At 36.8% G+C, this 26,169-nt stretch overlaps 1 protein-coding gene across 3 annotated transcripts in view; it reads left to right on the forward strand.

Moving 5' to 3' along the window:
• The window catches only part of LOC129724439 (somatomedin-B and thrombospondin type-1 domain-containing protein-like), a 113,616-nt gene that overhangs the window by 75,483 nt on the left and 11,964 nt on the right, over positions 1-26,169 (forward strand). For all 3 annotated transcript variants that reach the window (XM_055679355.1, XM_055679354.1, XM_055679356.1), the window contains one exon: positions 21,314-21,508. In XM_055679355.1, the coding sequence (XP_055535330.1) occupies positions 21,314-21,508 (195 nt within the window). The remainder of the gene's footprint in view (positions 1-21,313; positions 21,509-26,169) is intronic.

Genomic DNA, 26,169 nt, shown 5'->3' on the forward strand with positions numbered 1-26,169 from the left:
TCATTTTGATATTTTTTTAACAATGCACAGTGGTTTAAAAGTCGATTTTGACGCGCCAAATTGATAACTCCACGTACGTTGAATATACAATTATGACGTCTTCAGCAAAAATGGTGGGTAAGACCTCCTGCATCTTTTGGTGCTGTGAGATTTGTGATTAATCTCCCCAAAAGTGAGATGAAAAATTAATTTTTTTGCTCCATCGAGATACAGAGTTGGTGTCTTCGGTAAAGTTATAGGTATAATCAATACAACCAACTTTGTCGAAGACAAAAAATTCGTATCTGTGACCTGTCAAAACACATTTTTCAATGAATCATATTTTTTTCTATTTTCTAGGCCTTCACTATGTTCTACAAACTTGTTAGTAGCATCAATTTACACAACTGTCTGGAAGGTACTATATTTGTATTGTTTGAAAAACAATGAGTTATTGGCTATTTTTTATTTTTTTTCGCCATATTTCAAATCACTGTATTATTCTTAGGGGCAGGTAAATGCAGATTCGGTAGTAAGCATATGAAAGTATAACAATAGAACTTTCAAACGCTGGTGGTTTCGCCAGGGGCCTATAAACGTAAACATTTTGCCTACCAATCATATATTCATCACGGCGGTGATATTTCATTTCAAATACTTACAAAGCTTATCTTATTCATTGAAAGTGCACATTGTACTAAAAACAAATGTTGAGCTCTTGTTTTTTCCATCTAAAACGACATTTACTCGAGAATAAGTCTACCGAAAAAATGGGACGTTTACTCTATTTCACTTATTTCAGGGCAAACCAACCAAAAAGTGGGTACCAGAAACGCTGGTACCAGAATCAATGAGTGGTAGAGGGAAAATGTATGGAGTTTGACAGCCACAAGAGCCCCCTGGGTTTCGCTAGTCCACGACTTTCTGCTGATGAGTTGTGTTCATAACAAAAAACCTCGTTTTTACCCTCTTTAATGATTTAACCAGGTAAAACACTAATTTTGTAAACCAAGATACCTCGTAATAAGTTCTTATCTATGGTCCTACCAAGCGTGGTTCAAGTATTCCAGAGCATGTAAATTGCATATGCTTGTTTTTGGTTCACCTCGAAGGTTCTTAATCAAAAACAATGGAAGTGCTATTATAACACTAAGTTGATAACTGTAGAACAAGCAAAGTTACCATAAACCTCTAACACAGTGGTTCCCAACCGGGGTTCCACGGCCGGCAAGGAAGCCGCGAAGCTCATCTAGAGGGGCTGCGAAATTGTTGGTAAATTTGATAGGCAACCAAAATTTCTTTCTAGGTGTTTTTGTGAAAGCGGATTTTCAATTATTCTGCCTATTAGGACTAAGACGTGAAACAAATTAGACTTGCAGGACAATATGAGACTGAAAAACGCAGCCTCGTATTGCAAACTTGTATCTGAGCTCTTTTGGGGGCCGAAATGCTCTCTGTGCTTCGCAAAGGCGGCCGCGGAGCTTTTTGTGTTTAGCAAAAGGGACCGCGGACCCAAAAAGATTGGGAACCACTTCTCTAACATATTCTGAGCCTCTTCGGAAACACTAATTTACTGTTGTGCAAATGAGCATCTGCTGGTAAGTTTGTACCCGCGATATTATTTATCAACAAGCGTCCACAATGTATTAATGCATGGGTTGACCGTAATCACCCATTTCAATGTTTCAATCCGCCAGCTTTTAGAAGAGGATCAGGAAGTAACGAACAAGAATTTGGGAAATGTACATGAATTTAGCTTAGGGGCCATCCACATACCACGTGGACAGATTTTTAACGACTTTGATCCCCCTCCCTCCCCCTCCGTGAACAAGTGCCCATATGAATTCTAAAAATTTTGTATGGACCGTGGACATTACACATACCCCCCCCCCCCCCCTCAAAGCTGTCCACGTGGTATGTGGATACCCCTTACGAATGTGTCAAGTTATTTTCAAAACTTTGATTCAACAAATATCGAGAATACAATACTCGTAAAGCTATTGGATAAACTAGCTGCTTGCTTATTATTATTATTTTTTTTTTGAATATAAATATAAGTTCGTGTTACAATTATATAGTACAAAAATACAGTTACAGTTCTTAAGCTATGACAAGTCGAATTTTTCGACCAATAACATCAACAAATATTTAGGGAATTCCCGAATTCCGCGTTGAACATTTTCCTTTTATTCCATCTTATTTCTCGGAATTCTTTTTTAAATACAAATAGCGATGGTTCCAAACCCCTTAAATTGAATGAAATTGCTTTAGCCGTTAACCACAAAGCAGCTTTCCTTTTCTTCGCAGTAGCTGGAATAACATATTGCAGAATGTCTTCTAAATCGCTTATATTTAATTTCATCCTTTGACGAACCATGTTGGTACACCAGTCCCAAACCATTTTAGCTTTAGGACAAAGCTTTAATCGATGCTCGTTAGTGTCATTTAAACCACATTTTCCACAAATTGTACTATTAAGATGACCAATGTTGTAGGCCATCAACTTTTCTTTATTTGCCACCAGATCATTGACGAACAAAAATAATTCGGCGCGATCATTAAATGGTAAAAATTTATAACTTATGTTTTCCCATATCTTTTCCCAATCAAGTGGCAATTTTGTTTCAATTGCTGGAATCTGTCTGTTTTTGTCAATAAAATACTCATACATAAGATGGGTGGTATTAAGATTATAGTTTTCTTTTAAATAAACACCTTCAGTCAACCACTCACGAGCGTTGCGTGAAATCTTGTTACGGATATTATCGTTCAACAAGTAATGCTCTTCCATATTACTTTCATTAGTATAGAAAATATTTTGTAGAAATAATGATTTTGCTTTAGCTTCTGGGTCAACTAACCGTAGCCCACCTTTTTTAAAATCCAAGTATAGTTGGTTCCTATTTAATTTAAATATTAGACTAGTCCAAACGAATTTTCCACAAGCTGATTTGATTTGCCCGAGATGTTGGTTTGATGGTGGGATTATTTGAGCCACATACCACAATTTGGATAACACAAAGGTGTTCAAAACTATGCTCCTTTCTATGATATTAAGTTGACGAACGTTATGGAGTTTCATTACGGCTTTAATAATTGTCACTAACCTTCCGTAATTAGCATTAACCATTGAGCTCCATGTTTTTTGAAATATTACCCCTAGAATTTTTAAAGTTTCAACTTCACATATGCGTTGTGGACCTACATTAGCATTATTCAAACGGAGAAAACTAGACTTGTGGTAATTTAAACGGATCTGGGCCACTAAGCCATAAGATTCAAGGATCGAAAACAAGATATCAAATTCAGCATTATTTTTAACGAAAACAACAATATCGTCAGCATAAGCAAATACATTTATGAACTTGTCATAAACAAGTACACTTGGTATGCTCTCAGCTATTTGTCTTAATGAAGGCTCTATGTACAAAACAAAGAGCACCATACTCATAGGACATCCTTGTCGAGCAGAGCAAATAATTTTTATTTCTTGCGAAAGAAATCCATTAATTAAAATTCGAGATGATGCACTTCTATAAATAGTTTGTATACAATTAAAGAAAGCCTGAGGAAAATTAAACTTATTTAGCACCTTCCACAAATAGTCGTGATTTACCCTATCGTAAGCTTTATTTAAGTCTAAACTGACAATGCAGCCTTTAAATCGTTTTGTTTCGCAAGCTCTTGTTATTAATCTTCTAAGGTCCTTTAAATTGTTTCCACAAGACTGCTTAGGTACACAAGCAGTTTGCCCTGGGCCAAGCAATTTTTCGAGAAAGTTCATGATACGTTCAGCAAGCAGTTTCATAAACAATTTGTAGTCACAGTTAAGTAAACTAATTGGACGGCAATCGTCAAAGCTCGATCTATTGGAGCTGCTTTTAGGAATAAGCGTTATATTCAAACCCCGTAGTAACGTCAATTCGCGGATGGCCAAAAATCATGAGAAGCTATTAGGTAGGGGTAAGCGGGGTAAGACCGCCCCCTTAAGCATTTCTGTTTATAGAAAAAAAGTTGCGGCTGCAATTTCATTTTTTCTTCGATAAGAGGTTCTTCTATTCAATACCCGCATTTGAAAAATAAGAACTGAAATATTTTTGTTTATTTTCCAGCTTTTTTTTCAATTTTAAAAATTCATTGAAAATGTGCAGATCTTTTTCATGCGGGGTAATCCCGCCCACCAGCGGGGTAAGATCGCCCACTATTTTTTGAGGATAACATTTATTTTTAGGGCCAAAGCGGTTGATTTTCTCGGTATAATGTCTTTGACAAAGTTGTAGATGGTATTTTTTTTTCTATTTTAATAAAATATACACTGTGAAAAATCTGAAAAATATAATTTTTTTTCTAAGTTTTAACTTTTTTTGTTTTTTTGATTATCCTAGTTCAAATCAATGTTTAGGTAACTTTTTGTGGTTTTCAAAATAAATAGATTTTCCAGAATTAGGGTTTTTCAAAATATTCAATTTATAATAAACCTGTCTTTAAGCTAAAAATAGAAACTCAGTAAACCTGTCTGTATGATTTTTTTTGAAGACTTATTATGTATGGAGTAATACTAATAATTATAAATTTTTTATTCATATTTTCAATTTTTTTATGTTTTTTTTAGGAACAAAATTACCAACGATTCTATACATCAAACAAACCGCCCAAAAAAATTCTTTGCAAAATTCGAGCTGTAAATATTTCTATTACTCCATGATATAACAACCATCAAATTTGAGCTTACCTTTTGCAGATTTTGCAGGCAAAAACATGATTTTTTTCAAATAAATTAAAAAAAAATTTAATTCTATTTTTATATCTTTTCTTTGAATTTTTTTACAGTGTATACTTTTTTCGGAAGTAAAAAACTGCTATTTTCAACTCTGCTGGAGACGTCATATCGATCAAACAAACCGTCCTGGCCCTAAAATTATTTTTGTTCATTAATACCATTTTTGCACAAGTTTACTTTTTTCAAAAATTAGTCGCGTTAAAAAAATATTACTAGAAAAGCTTCAACCAAATCGAAAGTGGTCGATCAACATCGATGTCTTATGTGGCTTGAAATTGCTTTACTTATCCTGCATATATTCCCTTTGTAGTGTCGAGGCATTTGGGTTTTGGAGTAAAATAACAAGCAGTTGTACACGTGGCGGTTTTACCCCATGTATAGTGGGCGACGTTACCCCCAGTGGAACATTTCCATATTCCATCGAAAAAGTAGTCAAAACTACAAGATCACTCACGGCCTTCGACATTTCCGAAAAAAGACAGATTCAGGCAAGCGGTTAAACGTATATTCACGAATAAAACAATAAATTTTTAGACAGAAAAACCTTAAGTCCCGTTGCCGCAGAGCAACAGCGCATTGACTGGTTGCCAGCTGAAAGGTTGTTTTTGATTATTTCTGTGACCGTTCGCGCGCTATTAAAAAAGAAAGGGGTGCAAAATGTTATGTAATTATACTGTAATAGACATGTTAAAGAAATTTTTCAATTATTATAAAACTTGGTAGTAAAACTACGGGGGGCGGTCTTACCCCGCTGGGCGGTCTTACCCTGTTTACCCCTACTTGACAATGTTATGATGCTGCTAGTACGAATGTGTCGAAACCGACAACTGCATGGTGGTCGACAATAATAATTAATAGTTACTACTGAATGCAATAGTATAAAAAAAAATACCGCCAAACAAAATTCAAAAAGAGGCAACATTTAAATTGTGATTGATAATAGTGGTTTTATATTTGCTATTATCCCGCTTGCAATTTCCGTTCTTTGCTTGTTCTACAGTTATCAACTCAGTATTATGTTCATTGTTTTTGATTAAGAACCTTCGAGGTGAACCAAAAACAAGCATATGCAATTTACATGTTCTGGAATACTTGAACCACGCTTGGTAGGATGGTCACCATAGATACGAACTTATTACGAGGTATCTTGGTTTACAAAATTAGTATTTTACCTGGTTAAATCATTAAAAAGGGTAAAAACGAGGTTTTTTGTTATGAACACAACTCATCAGCAGAAAGTCGTGGACTAGCGAAATCACCAGCGTTTGAAAGTTCTATTGTTATACGTTCATATGCTTACTACCGAATCTGCATCTACCTGCCCCTAAGAAAGATACAGTGATTTGTAATATGGCGAAAAAAAATAAAAAATAACCCATAACTCATTGTTTTTCAAACAATACAAACATAATACCTTCCATACAGTTGTGTATATTGATACTACTAACAAGTTTGTAGAACATAGTGAAGACCTAGGAAATAGAAAAAAATATGATTCATTGAAAAATGTGTTTTGACAGGTCTATTTTCAATAGAAACTCTCTAAGTCAGTTTGAGTAACAGATACGAATTTTTTGTCTTCGACAAAGTTGGTTGTATTGATTATACCTATAACTTTACCGAAGAATCCAACTCTGTATCTCGATGGAGCAAAAAAATTAATTTTTCATCTCACTTTTGGGGAGATTAATCACAAATCTCACAGCACCAAAAGATGCAGGAGGTCTTACCCACCATTTTTGCTGAAGACGTCATAATTGTATATTCATCGTACGTGGAGTTATCAATTTAGCGCGTCAAATTCGACTTTTAAACCACTGTGCAATGTGCAAAAGGAAGAGGTAATTTACAAATAAAAGTTCCAAGCGATTTCTCAGAGCACTCTTGTCATATTTTTTGTAAGGTCGATAAAAACATGCAGTCTTAGTCAGTGTGTCGAACAGTTGACATTTTTGCATGACACCGTATCGAAAAGAATTGTTGCATCTCTTGCAGACTGCTACAGCAGCGTTCAACTGTACGCTTCTCTATTTGAGAGAATCGTTTGACTAGAAGCCAACACAGATGGTTAACGATTCTCTTTTGTGCCGATCTTCGGCCGCTTTGATATCTCGACTGTAGCATTGTGCGAATGACAATAATTAGCAACCATGCGACAGTTTAGTACAGTAATAAGATAAAAAATAAATAATTTCTTTATATGTACTGCCTAAAAATATCATCAATCGTGAACACCAGAAGATTTGTATCCCAACTTCTAAACTTTTTCATTCGGAAATAGTTCGCTGTAGCGAAAGTCTCATCCAAATTTAGCATATTTAAGCAAAGGCAGGACAATAAAAGCATGAATCTTACAAATTCAATTAACGTCCTCGGACCCAAATAAAAATCGATGCTAAGTAAATTGATTCCACTTCAATTCGTAATAAATGCAATAAATAGCACAGACAGCTACAGTCAATAACACACGAGCCAGAGATTGTCTGTACAATGACAACAGTATAAAGAGAAGTGAGCGAGAGAATTGTTGTTCATATTGAATTCGTGACTAGAAGCAAGAGATAAAGCAGATCGTATGCAACTTTGGTAGCGGCTACTGTCGCGTAGTGTTTCATTCCACAGTGGTAATTACAAAAATCTTGCTACTGTCGTGTGAATACTGTAGCGTACAAGTACATTTCCCCTTAGCGGGGGCCTAGTGTGGTTGGTAACGTCTCCGCCAACCACGCTCGACGCCTGGGTTCGAATCCCACCGCCGACATAGGTGTCGATGGTTGTGAGGTGGCGTGATCCACTCACAACCAACCCAACTGGTCTAGATTCAATCCTAGCCGACACCGGGAGATTTTCTGAGGCGAAAAATCTCTGGGATCACGCCTTCCATCGCATGAGGAAGTAAAGCCGTTGGCGCCGGTCCGTTAATAAACGGGTCGTGAGTTAGGGTCCTGGGTGTGGAGTCGCCTCCCTGGGCGTCGGTGATTGGCCACAACAGTGGCGGAACTAGACTAACGGAAAATAAGCGAGAATAAAAAAAAAAAAGTACATTTCCCCACCCTGGTCTTAGTAGCTTAAGTTTACTGTATGGAAAAGTCGAATTCCCGCTCAAAGATTTTTAATAATAAGAGGCATGGTTATCATGTTCAGTGCGAGAGGGTGTTAGTTTTACGATTTTTATGAAAATATATAATAAGTGAATTAAAATAGTTTTATAATTTAGAATATTTGCAAAAATATAATAATAACAAATTACGTTGTTAAGCAGTTTCGATTTATGAAAAATTAAGTAAAATATCAACCCAAAGTGGGAATGTTTTTATAGCACGATTTTACTTGTTCCAATACCTGTCAAATTTTAAGCTCTGGAGTAATATATAAAAAACTCAACTTTGATTGGGTATATTTATAACGTTAGATATTACAACTTGTAATAATGTTTCCCGAAAGGAATTAGATGTTGCCAAATGAGTATCATGTCCCATTTGACAAATACCTGCACACGGAAGAGCGTCGTCAAACTTTGTGCTCTTAGGTTTTAGTATTTTACTCTGTCTACCATCGTTTACCTGCGTTGTTTGAGTTCGTATACGGAATACAGTATTAAGTAACAGTAACGATGGTTGTAATACCATTTTATGCTTCGTAAATTGTACAAAAGCTCCCGCATAATGCACCACTCTGGTTCATTCAGTGTCCATGACATGTATTGTACCAGTGTTGATTCCCTCGTTGCGGCACTCGTTAGAAACGACGCAACGGAAGATGGTGGTAACTACAGAGACTATAAAATAAATAAAGAGCCGCCAACGCATACTATATTCATTTGGAACCAAAACGGTTTGAAGCTACTATAACGCCAGTACAAATGTGCTGGACCAACATGGATTTCATGACACGATAGCCCTGTGTGCTAGTGTCCATAACAACAAAAGACTGCAAGTCGTTTATAGTCATTATGTCACACTTTTGTGGCCCATTGATGTGATTGGATAGAATGGTTTCAATGCGAACACTTCAAACTCAAGTGTTTCGGTTAATTGCTGTTCCACAACGCGTGTAGCTATGCATGAACAGCTTCTGCTTTACACCTGGTAGCAGTTTTCTGGTCACTCATCACTGTACATGTTGTACATGATAGACTTTAATGGAAATAAACTCAATACATTTCTTATCTTAGTTATATCACACTCGTAACGCCCAGTTTAGTACAAATCACAAATGTCTTAATGAATTCGTAGTGAGCCTGATCACGCATAACGATTTACCTAGCGGCTTGTTTTATTTGTATTGCCGAGCACGGTCCTGTACTTCAAACAAGACTTATTCAAAGCACAATGACACGACGGCAGCTTCTCGCCACGCCAGCAAGTGATTTCTATTGTGGGATTCGTCCAGCTCGCATATGTCCAACTTTTTCCATCTTCAGCGTCGATGAGATCAAGGTAAATAAGTGCCAAATGACGAGAAATGATTCAGTTCTATTGATTGAATCCTCTATTCAATGTTTTTCTGTTTTTTTTTGATTCCTTTGCTTTCTACAGTAAAAATTTGTACGTATTTTAGGGTGTTTTGTTCGCAGCAAATAAGCACTCAGATGCTTTATTAATTTCAATTACTTTTTTTCCCTAAAGTATATTGCACTCGTATAGCATTAGGGGATCTCAAAAATCACAGCTTTTTATTATTGGTTTATATGTTTAAGTTATGCAAACATATCATTGTGTGTAAAGCTTGCTAATCAGCAATTCTAGCAGTGAACGGAACTAGGCACTGATTATAACTGGAACTAGTATCATCCTATCCTATTAGTTTCTGGTTGCACTGCACATTATTTGGTTCACGGTGGTTGGTTTGATGAGACGATATGGTACTTTTCATATCGAACAACACTATGCGAACATTAACTGCTGAGGCTAATGTTGTTTATCATTCTAGCTCGGTTTATTTTTGAGGATAACAGACATATGATTTTCAAACATGGCATCTTCGTTGTTTTTTGGTATCTTGAAACTGATTCATTTTTTTCTGATTCTGTTTACTGATAAACTGTTTTAATTGACCTGAATTGAATGTTAACATGATTATAAAATTCTATATGTATTATAATGAAAAGTATTCCTCAAAATTAAAGAGATTATTTTTTTCCAAAACAGCGTGCTGCAAATTATTAATAAAAATACAGACCTTGTTCGATTTTGGAAACACGCCAGAATTTTTTCTGTTGCCAAAATCTAACCATGCCAAAAATGAACGGTTCTCTTTTCATGACTTTTTTTTACTTTTCAAACGGCCAAAGACGACATTAACAGTAGATATGGCCACCAATAAACTAGTTTTAGTTCCAAGTCGTTTGAGGTGTCGCTTGATGAAATTAAGCTAACGACCTAGATATTACCATCCATCCGAGTAATTAGAGGCTGCTTTGATCATGATCATTATATGGTCGGCGTGCGACCAGACCGAACCAAGCGCCAAAAACATTATTTCGAGTGATCGGCGATCAAAGTTTACTCACCCCGTATGCTTCCTGCAAGCTGATGCAGTGAAATTTTGTTATAAAACCATTATAAACTGTTTAAATGATTTCGTTTCTTCGTGAAATATAGATTATCAATTTTAACATCCACTAGTGTTGAAAACTCAATTTTCAAAAAAATGGCGCTTGGTTCGGTCTGGTCGCACGCCGACCATATTACCGGAACATGTTCGCTGTAGCGAAAGTCTCATCCAAATTTAGCATATTTAAGAAAAGGCAGGACAATAAAAGCATGAATCTTACAAATTCAATTAACGTCCTCGGACCCAAATAAAAATCGATGCTAAGTAAATTGATTCCACTTCAATTCGTAATAAATGCAATAAATAGCACAGACAGCTACAGTCAATAACACACAAGCCAGAGATTGTCTGTACAATGACAACAGTATAAAGAGAAGTGAGCGAGAGAATTGTTGTTCATATTGAATTCGTGACTAGAAGCAAGAGATAAAGCAGTTCGTATGCAACTTTGGACCAAATTTTACTCACCCCGTATGCTTCCTGCAAGCTGATGTAGTGAAATTTTGTTATAAAACCATTATAAACTGTTAAACTACGGATCTTCATAAAAAATCAAATAAGAAAATCGTTCTTCAAATTTTAAGCTCTACATTTTTGAAGTAAGGTCTCCTGAATCAATACGCGATGAAATATTTATTTTAGCATGCAAATACTTTTAAAAAAAGGAGTTTAAATTTACAAGAGTACGTATTTTCATGGAATCCTGATTTTCTCAGTCTCCCATAGTAGGTTTCATCTTAGTTCTTAAATTTTCAAGCTCTTTATTTCTAGAGTACCGTCTTCTGAATCCAAAGATGCTAAAAGATGTATTCTAGCATGCACAGATTTAGAGAAAAACGAGTTTGAATTATCTAAAGTACGAGTTCTTATGAAAACTTGATTTTCTCCATGCTAGAAAAAGTCTTTCATCATCTTTGGATTCAGAAGACGGTACTTTAAAAATATAGAGCTTGGAGATTGAAGAACTAAGTTGAAACTTACCGTGGGAGTCTGAGAAAATCAGGTTTCCATGAAAATACGTACTTTGGTGAATTTAAACTGGTTTTTCTCAAAATGTATGCTAAAATAAATATTTCATCGCGTATGGATTCAGGAGACCTTACTGCAAAAATGTAGAGCTTAAAATTCGAAGAACGGTTTTGTTGTTTGAATTTTTATAAAAATACGTAGTTTTGTGATTTTGTACTGAAATAATTTGGAAACTCCAAACTTCACTCTTACATACCATATTTCATCCACCTGATATGATTTGATACATGGAGCAATTGATACGTATGGAAATTCTCAGTGTTTGCTCAATCTGCTTGAAAAATTAGAAAAAAACACAGACATATTTGCGTCTCACAAAAATGGGGAGGGTTCCAGAGGGATGGCACCTTTACCAAAACTTAGAGCTACTATTCCCCTTGAATAAAATTCCAAGTTTTCACAAATCGGCCGTTACAGTGCTGAGAACGAGCATTTTCAAAACACAAGTTCCGTCCCGGGTCTTCACGGGTTAACCTTAAATTTGTTAAAAATAATCAAGAAAACTAGAAAAATGTGATTAAATATAATCGCTTTTTTGGCACATGTGTGCCAAAATTGAACCGTGCCAAAAGTAAAACAAGCTCAAATCAAACAGAGCCTCAAAAGGAAATATAAAACTATTGTAGTCCTACGTCAACTATGCGGTCGTGTTTTGGATACCACCCTTCTACTTTTTTGTTTTGTTTGAAAAATCTACTCTCTAAAACAACAAGACTTGTTCTTTCAAATGTTGTACCAGGCAATTTTACCACAATATTTTACCATTTACCACAATAATGTCCTTTGCCAACACTTGATCGAACACACAGTGCTCTGACTTTTATAATCGGATATTAGACTGTATCGATGTTATTCAGCGATAATGAGAGTATAGGGAGCTCAATTAGATACGCAACACAATGGACTCGTTGTTTCTGGGTTTGCGTCGTTTTGACAGTTCGACCATTTTCTGGCAAGTTTAAATCATCAGAACGTGAACGTGCCCATTGCGTTTGGCCTTTATAGTGTCCCATACCGATCGACTGTACGGATGACCGTTGGCTGATAGAGATTGGCAACGACAGTAGTGGAGTGTTCACTAGCCTAATACATGCGAGCGTCTTGATGGTAGGGTTCTAGATCGACATAAACTTGATTCACTTTGGCATAAACTGGGAGAGAGAAGTTTGGGGACTTTTGTTCATAACACTCGACATATCGCGTAATGCTATGAATAAAAGTTCTCAAACGACAAGTTTCCTTTATATGCTTATGTGAATTTAAGTTTATGCTGAAGTACACTATGCTAATCAAATAAACTGTTGTCGTAGTTCTAACGATACGATTTACGACTGAGTAATATCCACGAGAAGTCATTCTCGAAACTGCCTAAAGCTTTTGTCGATTGTGTTTTGTATAATCGAGAGGTTTTGCTGGATTTCCGTCCTCCAAGACTTTTCTTCATACAAATATTTAAAAAAAAATGTATCTAAACATAAAAAATGCAGCTCTGTCTGTCTGATCCATATAGGCTTGGAAACTACTGAACCGATCGGCGTGAAATTTTGTATATGGAAGTTTTAGGGGTCGGGAAAGGTGACTAAGATAGTTCTAGACCCCTCCCTCAGGAGGGGATGTTGTCATTCCGATAGAACCAAAACGATTCAAACGATTTGTCCTTTGACTTTGATCATATCCTACAACCGATTCCTCGTGCATTTGCCGACTATAACATTGAAAATATGTTTGTTCGAAACGATTTCAAACGATTTGTCCTTTGACTTTGATCATATCCTACAACCGATTCCTCGTGCATTTGCCGACTATAAGCAAATCGCAAGGAATCAGAAAATTTGGAATGTTTAAAATTATTTAATTAAACACAAAAATGGGCGGGACGAAGTTTGCCGGGTCAGCTAGTATAGTATAAAAACCTCGTCTTCGCAAAAAAATGCAGTTTATAAACGGCACAATCAATGAATGTCTTGTCACAAAGCAGTTCCACAAAAAAATTTCAGTTAAAGTTTTTTTTTTAAATTGTCATTTTTCATTTGGTTGAAACTTTGCATAAACGTTTTTATAGGTTAAAGATGCCATTTTGTGCTATTGATTTGATTTTTTGAAACACAACTCATTTCTAAAAAGCTATTGAAAAATGCTATTTCGGATAGGTATCGATGATTACAAATATTTTTATAGCCAAAAGTGTTCGTTTGAGTGGTGTGACGTCTTCCGCAAAATTGTAGATAATAGTTTTGTCTTCCAGAAAAAAAAATATATATATATACACTCTAAAAATGAATTATTGATTCTTTTAAAAAATAATTACCCAAAACAGCTTATTTTTTAAAATCTGTGTTTTTTTATAAAATCTACGAAAGATTACCTAAATAACAAAACCGGTCATAGAGAATTAAAAAAAAAGATATTTTTTTCTAATTTTTTTTTCACAGGGTACATTTTTTATGGAAGGACAAAGTTATTATTTACAACTTCACCAAATATACCATGCCAGTCAAATAAACCGGTTTGACTGTAAAAATATTCCCAATTCCTCATAGGGTGCTCTATTGGAAATTAAAAATATGTCTACAGCCGAAACGGTTTGTTTGATTGGCATAGTGTCTTTGGCAAAGCTGTAGATAATAATTTTGTTCTTCCAAAAAAAAAAAATGCTTGCGAATGTACATGGATAAAAAAGCTTCATTGTTTGTTTAGAACAGACCATGTAGTGGAACTGCTTCATTATTGATCTCATTGAGCCGATACTCACGAAGAATGCACGGATTACACAACAAATTTTCACGAAATCATTGAACAAATAAACTAAATATGCCTACGTACTCTTATGGAATCGTTCTGCATTGTATATTAAGTAAAATTAGCTAGATTTAATTAGCTGAATTTTGTAAAACAAATAATTTTTCACAACGCTTCCATATCCATCTCAAAACTTGAATCGCTGCTCATATGCTGCATATTCATCACACTGTTAATCATGAATGAACGTAGCCGCAGACCTTTGTAGTAGGTTACCTAGATATCCGCTGTAGTTGTTTACGTGCAAAATTTGTAACCTAGGTAACCACTACAGTGCTGTAGATTTATGTCAATTATGTCGGAATAATTCAACATTTTCAGTATGATTTTTTCGTATTAACAGAAACTGATTTGGCAACTTTTGATTTTCTTCAACGCAGTGAAAACAGATGAAAATACATACAGTTGAAATTTAGGAATTGTAGAAATTCATCTCATATATATCCGCTAATTCAAGCTTGTTTTAGGAAATTTGAGGTGAACATTTCAAAGATTAAAGTATCCTTAGTGTAGTGAGTGATTTTGTTTAGTGATTAAAATACGAAGTGGTCCGCTAGTGATGAAAAAAACTTTGGTTGGCTGCTGAACGAGTACCGTTGTAGCCGTATAGAACAATGCGCGGATTTTGTTTTCTGAGGTAGGTGATTGAATTAAATGATCTTTCGCGTGCAGATGCCCGACTATAAGATCAAATTTAGTGCTTTTAAGTGAGTTTTTCAGGATTTTACTTTATGAGGAATCTAAAGTGAACTAATAAGAATCCATTCCATGGATTAGAAGATTGGTTTAAGAAGAAAATATGCGTTTTGTCCTGTTTTCAATGGTGTTTTCATGTTGTATGAGATGAATATATGGGCTGAGATAAATAGTGGAGCAGTTCCCCTATAAATAAAACAAAATATACAGGAATAAAGATGAGCAAGAGCTTACATATACTTTCATTCCTCTCTGACCGCGTTTATTATAGAATAAGAGAGAAACAAAAACATCCAAAATTTTAGTTGGATGTTTGCGTTATGTAATTTATGGATGTCAATTTCCCTACAATACTGAAATTGGTTCTTCTCGACGTTAGATTAAAGTAATATAGATGTTGGTCTAACAAGCAACTCATCGTTGGTTCGCGTCTCGATGCGGGAGAGACTGTTAGTGTCAGTAGGATCGTAGTGATAGCCCCGCAATGTCCTGAGCACTAAACTGTTGGCTGCGAAGTATGTGTATAACAAACAGAAGGTCTACATTTCGAATCGGAATGTACACCAAGACTTTGCTCACTATTCTATTCAACAAATTCTTAGTTCAAATTCGTCTACGCAACAATAAACTTTAACGAGCTCTCGTCATAACGAATTTATTTCGAAAAAAACTTCGTTGTTTACAGCTTAAAGTACGTACGATTGTTTCAAAATTTTTGCAAGTGTATTAACAAAACATATTCTCAATTCTTGCACCAATGAAACCATTTTATTGCAACGTCACTCACGGAAACTGCTGCAGAGTGCATAAGCATGCCGACAGCCTTCTCCCGTTCACCGGGAAGGAATTATTCTAACTTCCATAAATTGCGCAATCGAAATGTTGAATCGGTTGAATAGGAGCAATCGTTACAAAGCGACCGATGTCAGTTCAAAAGCAGCAAAACGCACACACAACCAATCTGGCAGGGTTAGTGGGAGTCTGTTGTCAGGATACATAGAAGGGTAAGTTTACAACCTTGCAATTAAGGTTAATGAGGTGAATATTACCGTCAGTCAGCTATGTTGTTTGTCCGCAGGTCGGCTCGGATGTTAAACGCAACCATAAAGCGGACTTTTCTTGATGAGGGGCACGAGAACAAATGGATATAACGAGTCGGTCATGTACCATGAATAAGTTGAAGTGGATAAAATTTACATGGGAATAAGACACTTGTCAGAATTCATTCGACTAGAAATTAAATGAAAAACCTAAGTATAATCTGTGCACTCTGTGATTTTTTTTTTTGTATAGACATGAAGAAGGAAAATTTGAGACACCTTTTTGCATAGTAGCTATAACTTCTTTTTTTAGTCTGCTATCATAAATTTAACATTTGCCGCACGAACAAGTTGTTTTAAAAGCATTCCTCAAATATTTTTACGATAGATACACATGGGATTGAATCTTTCGAAGCTTTCCGTAAAAGTAGGAAGCAGGTCCTGGCTAGAGTAAACCACCGAAGCGAGCAAAGGATCACATTTCAAACTTGTTTCTTGCTGCCAACTACACTTTCATCACCACTCTCACGAATGCGCTTTTACTTTATTTATTCACCCTCAATCGATACAGATTCGAAAAAGCATTTTCCCTTCTACTGTCAGTCGAGGTAAAACTCAGTGAACATCGTTGTCTTTTACCCTTCTGAGCGCCAGTCGGTATTTTTTTTCGCTCGCTTATTTTCCGTCGGTCTAGTTCCGCCACTGTTGTGGTCAATCACCGACGCCCAGGGAGGCGACTCCACACCCAGGACCCTAACTCACGACCCGTTTATTAACGGACCGGCGCCAACGGCTTTACTTCCTCATGCGATGGAAGGCGTGATCCCAGAGATTTTTCGCCTCAGAAAATCTCCCGGTGTCGGCTAGGATTGAATCTAGACCAGTTAGGTTGGTTGTGAGTGGATCACGCCACCTCACAACCACCGACACCTATGTCGGCGGTGGGATCCGAACCCAGGCGTCGAGCGTGGTTGGCGGAGACGTTACCAACCACACTACGCCCCCGCTTAGCCAGTCGGTATGTGGAATCAAAGATAACTAGAACAAGATACCTAACTTCCATATTTTTCATGCATTTTGAATACGATCGATTACCGACGGTTGGTGCTGCCATCTGATGACTTAAATGCTCATAAAATTGTCAATATGAGCAAAACCGATTTATCGTGCATAGTCCGTCATCGATCGTTGAGCTGCTCAAGATTGTATTTATATGAAAAAGGTGTAGCAGTTTGGTCAGCTCGACGCTTAAGTTAACATGCAGTTTAATGATATTGTCATTTTTTGCACTTGATGCTATTGCCATATTATTTGCACTTCAAAGTACGAAAGAAAAGTGTGAAATCGACTGTCAGAGTGGCAGTTTATATTTATTTTCAGGTCCCATTCTACCAACACTTACAGTTTGATTTGTCGCAAGCCAGGTTTCAGCACCATTGTGCATATGGTCAGGTTCACCGGGGCAACCGATTTTTGCTTTATTAGCTTCGGCAAGAGTGGAAAACTTGGCTGTAGAGCGTGTTCATAGCGGTTATCAAGAATTTCTGATGGTACGCTCAATTTTAAATGATGCGTCAATTATTCTTGATTTTTCCGGACAGTTTCATCTTTGAGAACTAAACATTCGAACATATTATTATCATTTTTCGGATGGCAGCACCGTACAGTCGTCCACATGGATACTGAAAAAATTGTTTCACCTTTCAGCAGTAATGTCTTGGCCTTGTCATCAGTTGATTTTGACCTTAAGTATACGTCATATTTCAATGTATAAATTAGTTCGACTTTTGCTCACGCGCAGTGACAATCATGTCCGATGAATTCTGCAAGAGTCAGGTATCTTGTTCTAGTCATCTTTGGTGGAATGATGCTTATTCGATCGACCGGTAGGTAGTAGCTTCAATTACTTCCCACTTCACATGCTGTGTCGTCTGATATAAAAACATTACAATTCCGGTTCTGTTATAAAAAGACACCCATATCAAAATACTGGACGAGAAGAGGTCAAAGTAAAATAGTTTATTATTTTTATTAATCAAGGGTATCTAAAAATGTTATTAGGAGATAAAATATACATATAATAAATGTTTTCACGTGTATATGAGGTGTGATAACCATTAAGTGTAGAGGAAAGGGTGGCAGTTTCGGACGGGGGCAGTTTCGGACAGAGCTTAAAAATAAAACAGGTGGTGCAATTTTCAACCAAACAAAAAATATAAGTAAGTTGGCAGCCCTTCCATCAACAGCTACCATATAGTTTGACAGCTCTTGGTTGTTTATTACTTACGAAAACAACACGGTGCCATTTTTCATACATGTTTTTAACCGTTCGAGCATGAAGTTGTAAGGATTTCTCTAATTTCTTTGTGAGTGATTCAGAAATTCAAGTACACCACCTTAGTTGGTAACTAATATGTAATGAAAATACGTGATAACAGCTGGGAAATAAATAGCTTATTTATTAGATAAAATTAAGATTTGTCTTCGGATGGTAGTGGGGCACATTCGGACACTTATCAAATATGTATTTGATTGTTGTTTATTAACAAAAATCGATTTAGACTGATTCTCAGTCCTAAAAATGGTTCGGAACTACAAAAGGAAAACCGATGGAGCAAGCATCAACGAAGATAAGCTGGGAAGAGTTTCTAACGGAACAATGTCTTTGAGTTACGCTTCTGATACCTGCGGAATTAAAAAAAGTACCTTGGTCTGTCGTCTGAAAAATCAAAGAGCTTCTCGTCTCAAATCTCAGAACGCGGAATTTCGGTTTTCGAATTTTTTTTTTGGTGCCAAATGACATAAAAACGCTTGAAACGTTGAGAATTGGTGTCACCTAAAAGATTTTTTTTTTTTTGCAAAAATCGACTCTCTGGGACTTAGTCGTTTTTTCAATTGTGAAAGGCGGAGTTCAAAATGTTTAAAATTTATCTTTTGAAATTGATCACTAGTCTCTCGAAAAAGCCTGTATAATGATATACACTATAACTAGCATCGAATACATTATGTTTCATAAGGGTGGTTCATTTATTCGGCATAGGGTGGTTCATAATATTGTGGAAAATGAGTATGAAATAAAATAAGCACTTCGGTTCGTTTGATTCGTGTGAGGTCTTCGACAGAGTTGTAGATGATAATTCTATCTTTCCAAAAAAATTACTCTTAAAAAAATTATTTCTTCAAAACAAAGTTAGAAGAAAAATTAAAAATTAATTATTCAAAAGAGCTCATTTTTTAAAAATCTGATTTATTTTAATAAAACCTACAAAAGATTGCCAAAACAATGAAACCAATCCAATCATTTAGAAATCAAGAAAAAAATATCATTTTTTTTAAAAAAAAATTTTTTTCAATTATTTTTTTGAAAGGCATTTTTTTTAGAAGGACAAAATATTATCTACCATATTGCGGAAGACACTATACCAATCAAACAAACCGTTTCGACTGTAGACATATTTTTAATTTCCAATAGAGCACTCTATGAGGAATTAAGAATATTTTTACAGTCAAAACGGTTTATTTGATTGTCATAGTGTATCTTGCAAAGTTGTAAATAATAACTTTCTTCTTCTTCAAAAAAAAATGTACCCTTTGATAAAAAATAAATAATTTAAAAAAAAATTATTACTTTTTTCTGATTTCTTCATGACCGGTTTCGTTGTTCAGGTAATCTGTCGTAGTTTTTATAAAAAAATTAGTTTTTTTAAATGGGCTGTTTTCGATAATTAATTTTTAACTTTCTTTTAATTTTTCTTCTAAAAGAAAATAATAATTTGTTTTTAGGGTGTATGTTTTTTTTTGAAAGACAAAACTATTACCTACAACTTTGCCGAAGACGTCACACCGCTCAAACGAACCGTGTTGGCTCTAAAAATATTTGTAATCATCAATACCTATCCAAAATAGCGTTTTTCAATAGCTTTTCAAAAATGAGTTGTGTTTCAAAATATTAAACCAATAGCACAAAATGGCATCTTTTGCGTATAAAAACGTCTATGCAAAGTTTCAGCTAATGGACACGTTCACGTTCTGATGATGTAAACTTGATAGAAAATGTATGGTCGAACTGTCAACACGACGCAAACCCAGAAACAACCAGTCAATTGTGTTGCGTATCTGATTGAGATCCCTATACTCTCATTTTCACTGAATAACATCGATACTGTCTATTGTCCGATTATATAAGCCCGAGCACTGTGCGTTCGATCAAGTGTTGACAAAGAAAGTTATTGTGGTACATAAAACGAATTAATTGTCTGGTACAACATTCGAAAAAAAAAAACAAGTACAAGTGTCCTAGAGAGTTGATTTTTCCATCGAAATTTCAAGACACTTGGAATCGATAACACTTTTCAAATATTCAAATTCCATTCACCTCTCGTGTGTGATTTTGCAAATGACATGAAAGCTTTCAACATTTTCCGCGAGACACAATCTTGATTTTGGTTGAGATGATTTTTTTCTTGCACAGAGTAGTTTTTTGTAACATTTTGTAATTATGTTTTGTAATATATACCATTTTACATGGTATTTTTCCCAATTCAACATTGCCACCCTTACGACAATGATATAACAAATATTATATTTTCAGGAATTTTTCTATTGGTATTCAGTGAAAAGTGATTTTTTTATTTTATACTCATTTTTCCACAATATTATGAACCACCCTAATGAAACATAATGTATTCGATACTAGTTATAGTGTATATCATTATACAGGCTATTTCGAGAGACTAGCGATCAATTTCATTAAATAAATTCTAAATGTTTTGAACTCCGCCTTCCACAATTGAAAAAACGACTAAGTCCCAGAGAGTCGATTTTTGCAAAAATTAATTTTTGAGATGACACCAATTCTCGACGTTTCATGCGTTTTTATGTCATTTGGCATCAAAAAAAAATTCGAAAAACCGAAATTTCACGTACACCCCCCCCCCCCTCTTCCGCTTTGGTGATTTTTCGATTTTCAAAAAGGCCAAACTTCAATCGCTTTGCGCCACCCCATTTTAAGTCCGATTGAGCTGAAATTTTGCACAGGGTGTGTTTTCGAGCAGGTGAACATTTAGTATATGGTTTCTTTTTGAAATTTTCTGGTCACTTTTTTTCCATACGATGATTGGCACCCTACTATAGATCATGTGATATTACACAACCCCTACAGGAATCGTTAAATCCGTTCAGTTAATAAAACCATTGAGAACAAAATATTTTTTCTGCAGATTAAATTTCCTATTGATTCTCATTAAGCGTAATTTGATTGTTAAACATTTGTCAATAGACAATAGACAATGTAAAATACTTCGTGGACCAGTTCATCACTGACACCCCGATAATTTTGTCAAAGTCTCACGAATCAACACTTTTCAGCGCAGAGGACTCTCATTAATGATTCATCATCCTAGTTCAACCTGTTTTCTTTCCTTACTATTTTCAGTGATCGATTGTGCTGTCAGTGTTTGGGGACCGTGGAGGGAATGCGACGCGCTATGCGGTTCCGGAACGTCCACTCGAATCAGGACTATTCGACAACCATCGCATAACGGTGGTAAACATTGCCCGTCACTGGTGCAAAAACGCGGCTGTCAAGGAGGCAACTGTCGAATGGCCGACATGCTGCGGCTACTCGGAGGTAAGTAGCGTGATACGGATGAAGAATAAAAACAGCGGCTATTTCGGATTTAAAAATGTTCTAGCATGCCGGTTTTCCTTCGTTCCTGTGTCACCCGCTGCAACAACATAAATCAGTGCATGAAAATCTCTATCATTGTTGTTTTCCAGGCTAGAATATGCTAAAATTGATAATTTATTCATCTGGCTTCAACCCAAACAGTTCGATTGACTTTTTTTTTGCTTATTCTTACCAACTTTTTTCTGGTTAACTTGCACTGAGTCGAACGCAGTAAAGACAATTAACAAACCCAAAGTACATTGACTGAATAAAAGTAATGAATTCTTAAAGCACTTTTAAACTATCATTCAAGAACAACGAACGATTTTAACAGAAAATAAGCTATTCAATTTCAATAACTAGAGTCTTTGGCAGACTGAAAGTACAAAATCGGTTTTCCGACTTGTCAGCACTTCCGAGGAGGAGGAAACCAAAGTCATTACTGGAAAATGAAGTCTCTCGAAGAGCCACCCGTGCGTAGCGTTTTGTTTTGTTCGAATCGCTGGAACCAGGTAGAGGCTGTAGCTTTATGTATGTATATATGCAAAATACCCAATTTTATTATCGTTACTCGTTTTTTTTTCTCCATTTCACCAACAACGGCAGAGCCATATCACGGTGCAGATGTAGTGACGTGCACAACAGGAGCCACCGCGTGACTGAAGGCAACCTTGAATACCCCTTTTAAAATTCTGATTAGCAATCTATCTGGCAATCAATCAGAATATGAATCAGTTGTTTGTATATCAACAAAGTGCCTGGCGCAAAAAATATTTGAAAATGTTGTATCAACTATGGTGTTGGAGGAAGTATCCTTAGATTGTGTTAGCAATAAAATTATACGAATGTTTCAGATGTTTCGTGATGACGATAACTTGCAGAACTTTTTAGTTGTATTTAATGTGAAGTGACCAGACTTCCCGCAATTCGTGTAGACAAAAAAAAAAAACAAAAATAAAACATGGCTGTTGCAATCAAACAAACCATAGTTTAATTTAAAACCTGAACATAATGCGATCTACCACAACTCTCACCCTCTCTGCAAAAACAAACCAAACCAGAGGGTACAATTGATTTGGAAAGTGTTGCCAAGGGGTACGCGTTCAAAAAAAGGTTGAGAATCGCTGATTTAAAGCATACCGCGTGCTTCTGGAATGTCCCCCGCGGTTTAACTAAAATTGAACCACCAGACCTTACAGATTTTCACTGAGACAGCGTTCCTCTCAAACAGTTTGATAGAACATCTTAAAATGCATAATGTATTCAAAACATTCATTACATGGATGAATTGGTTTTTGCTCTTTAGTTTTTTAAATATTACTTCGTGTAAATTTGACCACGGCTGCGATTCAAATAATCCATACGAGAAGTTGAATTTTACAACGCTTTTTCAGTTTTTGACCCTCAATCCCATCAATAGCACCTGCTTTTTTGTTTTGTAAAGCCTCAATAGTGTTGGTCTTACTTACATTTACCAACTTTTGTACGTAATGCAAAAAATAGTCCAGTGGAGTTAAATCGCATGATTTTGGTAACAAACTAACAGGGCCATAACAAAACAAAAAAATTCTCACTAAATTCATGTCTAAGGTCGCCCTTAACCGATTTTAACCGCGATGGTAATTCGTCTCTACCAGTTGCCTTTAAAGAAAAACGGCTCAATAATTCCACCAGTTCCACACCAAATTGTTGTTTTCTCGATGATTCATATACTATACGAACGAAAGTTTGGTTATGCAATTACACTATCCTCAATGTGCATTACTTTAACGAAGGAAGAACCGATGAAGAAAACGAAGTGTGATACGCGAAGCTAGAGGAACTCTGCGACAGCTGCTCGCGTCGAGACATCAAGATCGTCACCGGGGACATGAACGACCAGACGTTGAGGTAGGGGTGGGTAAAACGCCTCTCTTCCAAGAGCGGCTCTGAACCGTTCACTCACCGTTGCGAACCGACTCATATGGCACATGGTTAACAATGGTTTACGTGCGTTGACAGCTCGTGTTATTTCGATAAACTTCGGTTTCGGGCGAGCCTTAAGTATTGGTTCGCTTGAAGCTCGAAACTGGCAACCTTGTATCACGCACGGCATAACCGAATCTTTAGGCTTAACATCAAGCTCCGGGACTTCCAGGCTACAGAGAAATACGCGCAACACATCGAAGCGGTACTACCAACGGCGGAGGGGTTTGGCTCATCGCCCCTCGAAGACGGCTGATGCAGGATTCGCACAGCTATTAGGGAGAAGGCAACGACGAGACTATGAGTGGAGGCACCGATCGGGAGAAACGACTGACAAGACGGAAAACGCGAGACAGCGGGGAATGAGAACCTCGGCCGAACCTGGGCGATACACCTGGACAAGTCAATAAGAGAGAACAATGCCAAATACATGACAACGATTCTCATATGTAAGAAACGCCAGCAAGTGGATTGTGAACATGAGGAACTTGAGAAACTGCCTCGTGCCAGCGATACGCAGAGGTTCTATTAGAAGGTTGACCAGTTCCTTCGACGCTATGCGCCGCAAATCGACATGTGCAACAACGCGGATGGAAACCTTCACATGGATGCCAGCGAGGTGTTCGACTGGTAGGAGAAGTACTTTGATGGACTCCTAAATGGTACAGTGAGCATAAGCGGAACAAAAACTGACCTAGGAGCACCAGCAGCAAATGACCGAATACCAGGTCTCGATGTTTCTGAAGGTCGCTTTGAAATCGAGAAGCCGAACAAAAACAAAGTCGTCGGTGAAGACGGACTGCCGAGCGAGCTCTTTAACCATTGTAGAGAGCGCTGCACTGGGTCATTTCTACTGCATTTTTAGAGTTCGATAGAGGAAAGTAGACTTTCCGCCGTACTTCTGAGTCGTCCAGCACCATTGGGATCTCACGTTTTGAATCTGATCGTCGGTGTATTCTAGGGATCTGGTTTTCTTTCTACACACTATTTTCTTCTTCTGTGATGTTTTGTAAATTTACGACTTCGAACTTCTTGCTGACTTACTAAATCATTGTTTTTTTTTTCAATTTTGATATCAATGCTAATAGAAGGCCCAATCGCAAAAAGCATAACGGGGCCGAAAATTCTGTTGGAGTAGGGAAAAGCCTGTTTGAGTAGAATAAATTTAGTCATTCCTCCTCGAACAGGCATAAAAATCCTCTCATCTTTTCATACAAATAAATACAATTATAAATATATTACAAATCAAAATATTTAAAACTAGGAAAGAATGTTGATCCTCAACTCTTGATAAATTTTGCAGCATCGACAGTCCAATATAAGTTCGTCTCTCGTCTGTTGCAGCAAATGTGGTGGTAAATACGTGTTGTGGCTCAACAGCGATACTGCAGCATGGGTTGTTTATGGTTTATGGCGATTTCATTAGCAGTTTGTTATTTCCATACTATAAAGAAAAAAAAAATCATTAAATCTGAACTTTGATGGCTTTCAGGAATCCGTAGATAAGCTGCATGTACGGTAAGTCTCGCCTACCCAGAATATCACGCACCGGGACGTTGGACTGTATTCCTCGGGCCCTAAGGGAATCTAAAAGTTGGGATCTGGCGCCACAGTACTCAGTGCATACCCAAACAATATGCTCAATGTCATGGTATCCCTGTCCACAAGCGCAAAGACTGCTATTCGTGAGCCCAATACGCGAGAGATGCGCGTCAAGTCCATAGTGATTGGACATAAACCGAGACATCACACGAATGAAGTCTCGACCTACATCCAACCGCCCGAACCACGGTTTCGTCGATACCAGAGGGATGATAGAGTGTAACCATCGTCCCAATTCCCCTTTGTCCCATGAGGCCTGCCAGCTGAGAAGTGTCTTCTGACGAGAAATTCCAAAGAATTCATTGTAAGCAATGGGTCTTTCATAAATATCACCGTTTATTGAGCCCACCTTAGCTAGAGAGTCAGCCTTCTCATTGCCCGGAATGGAACAATGAGAAGGTACCCATGCTAAGGTAATCTGGGTTGATTTTTCGGATAAAGCACTCAGATGTTCCCGTATTTTCCCCAGGAAATACGGAGAGTGCTTCACATCCTTCATCGATCGAAGAGCCTCAATAGAACTGAGACTGTCCGTAAAGATGAAGTAATGGTCCGTGGGCATTGTTTCGATAATCCCAAGGGTATACTGAATTACAGCTAATTTTGCGACGTAAACAGAAGCAGGATTGTCGAGCTTATAGGAGGCGGTGAAATTGTTATTGAAGATACCGAAGCCAGTGGACCCGTTGAGAAGTGATCCGTCAGTGTAGAACGCATTGTCACAGTTGATGTTCCTATATTTATTAAAAAATATTTTCGGGATCTGCTGCACGCGTAAGTGATCCGGGATTCCACGAGTTTCTTTCATCATGGATGTATCGAAAAATACAGTAGAATCAGAAGTATCTAACAAGCTGACACGATTGGAGATGTATGAGGAAGGATTTATACTTTGGGACATGTGATTGAAATACACAGTCATGAAACGGGATTGAGAATGAAGTTCAACAAGCCTATCAAAATTTTCAACCACCAAGGGGTTCAAAACCTCACATTTGATTAGAATACGAGTAGTCAGATCCCAGAAACGGTCTTTTAGTGGTAAAACGCCCGCC

The sequence above is a fragment of the Wyeomyia smithii genome, chromosome 2 (assembly GCF_029784165.1).
Source record: "Wyeomyia smithii strain HCP4-BCI-WySm-NY-G18 chromosome 2, ASM2978416v1, whole genome shotgun sequence".
Lineage (NCBI taxonomy): Eukaryota > Metazoa > Arthropoda > Insecta > Diptera > Culicidae > Wyeomyia > Wyeomyia smithii.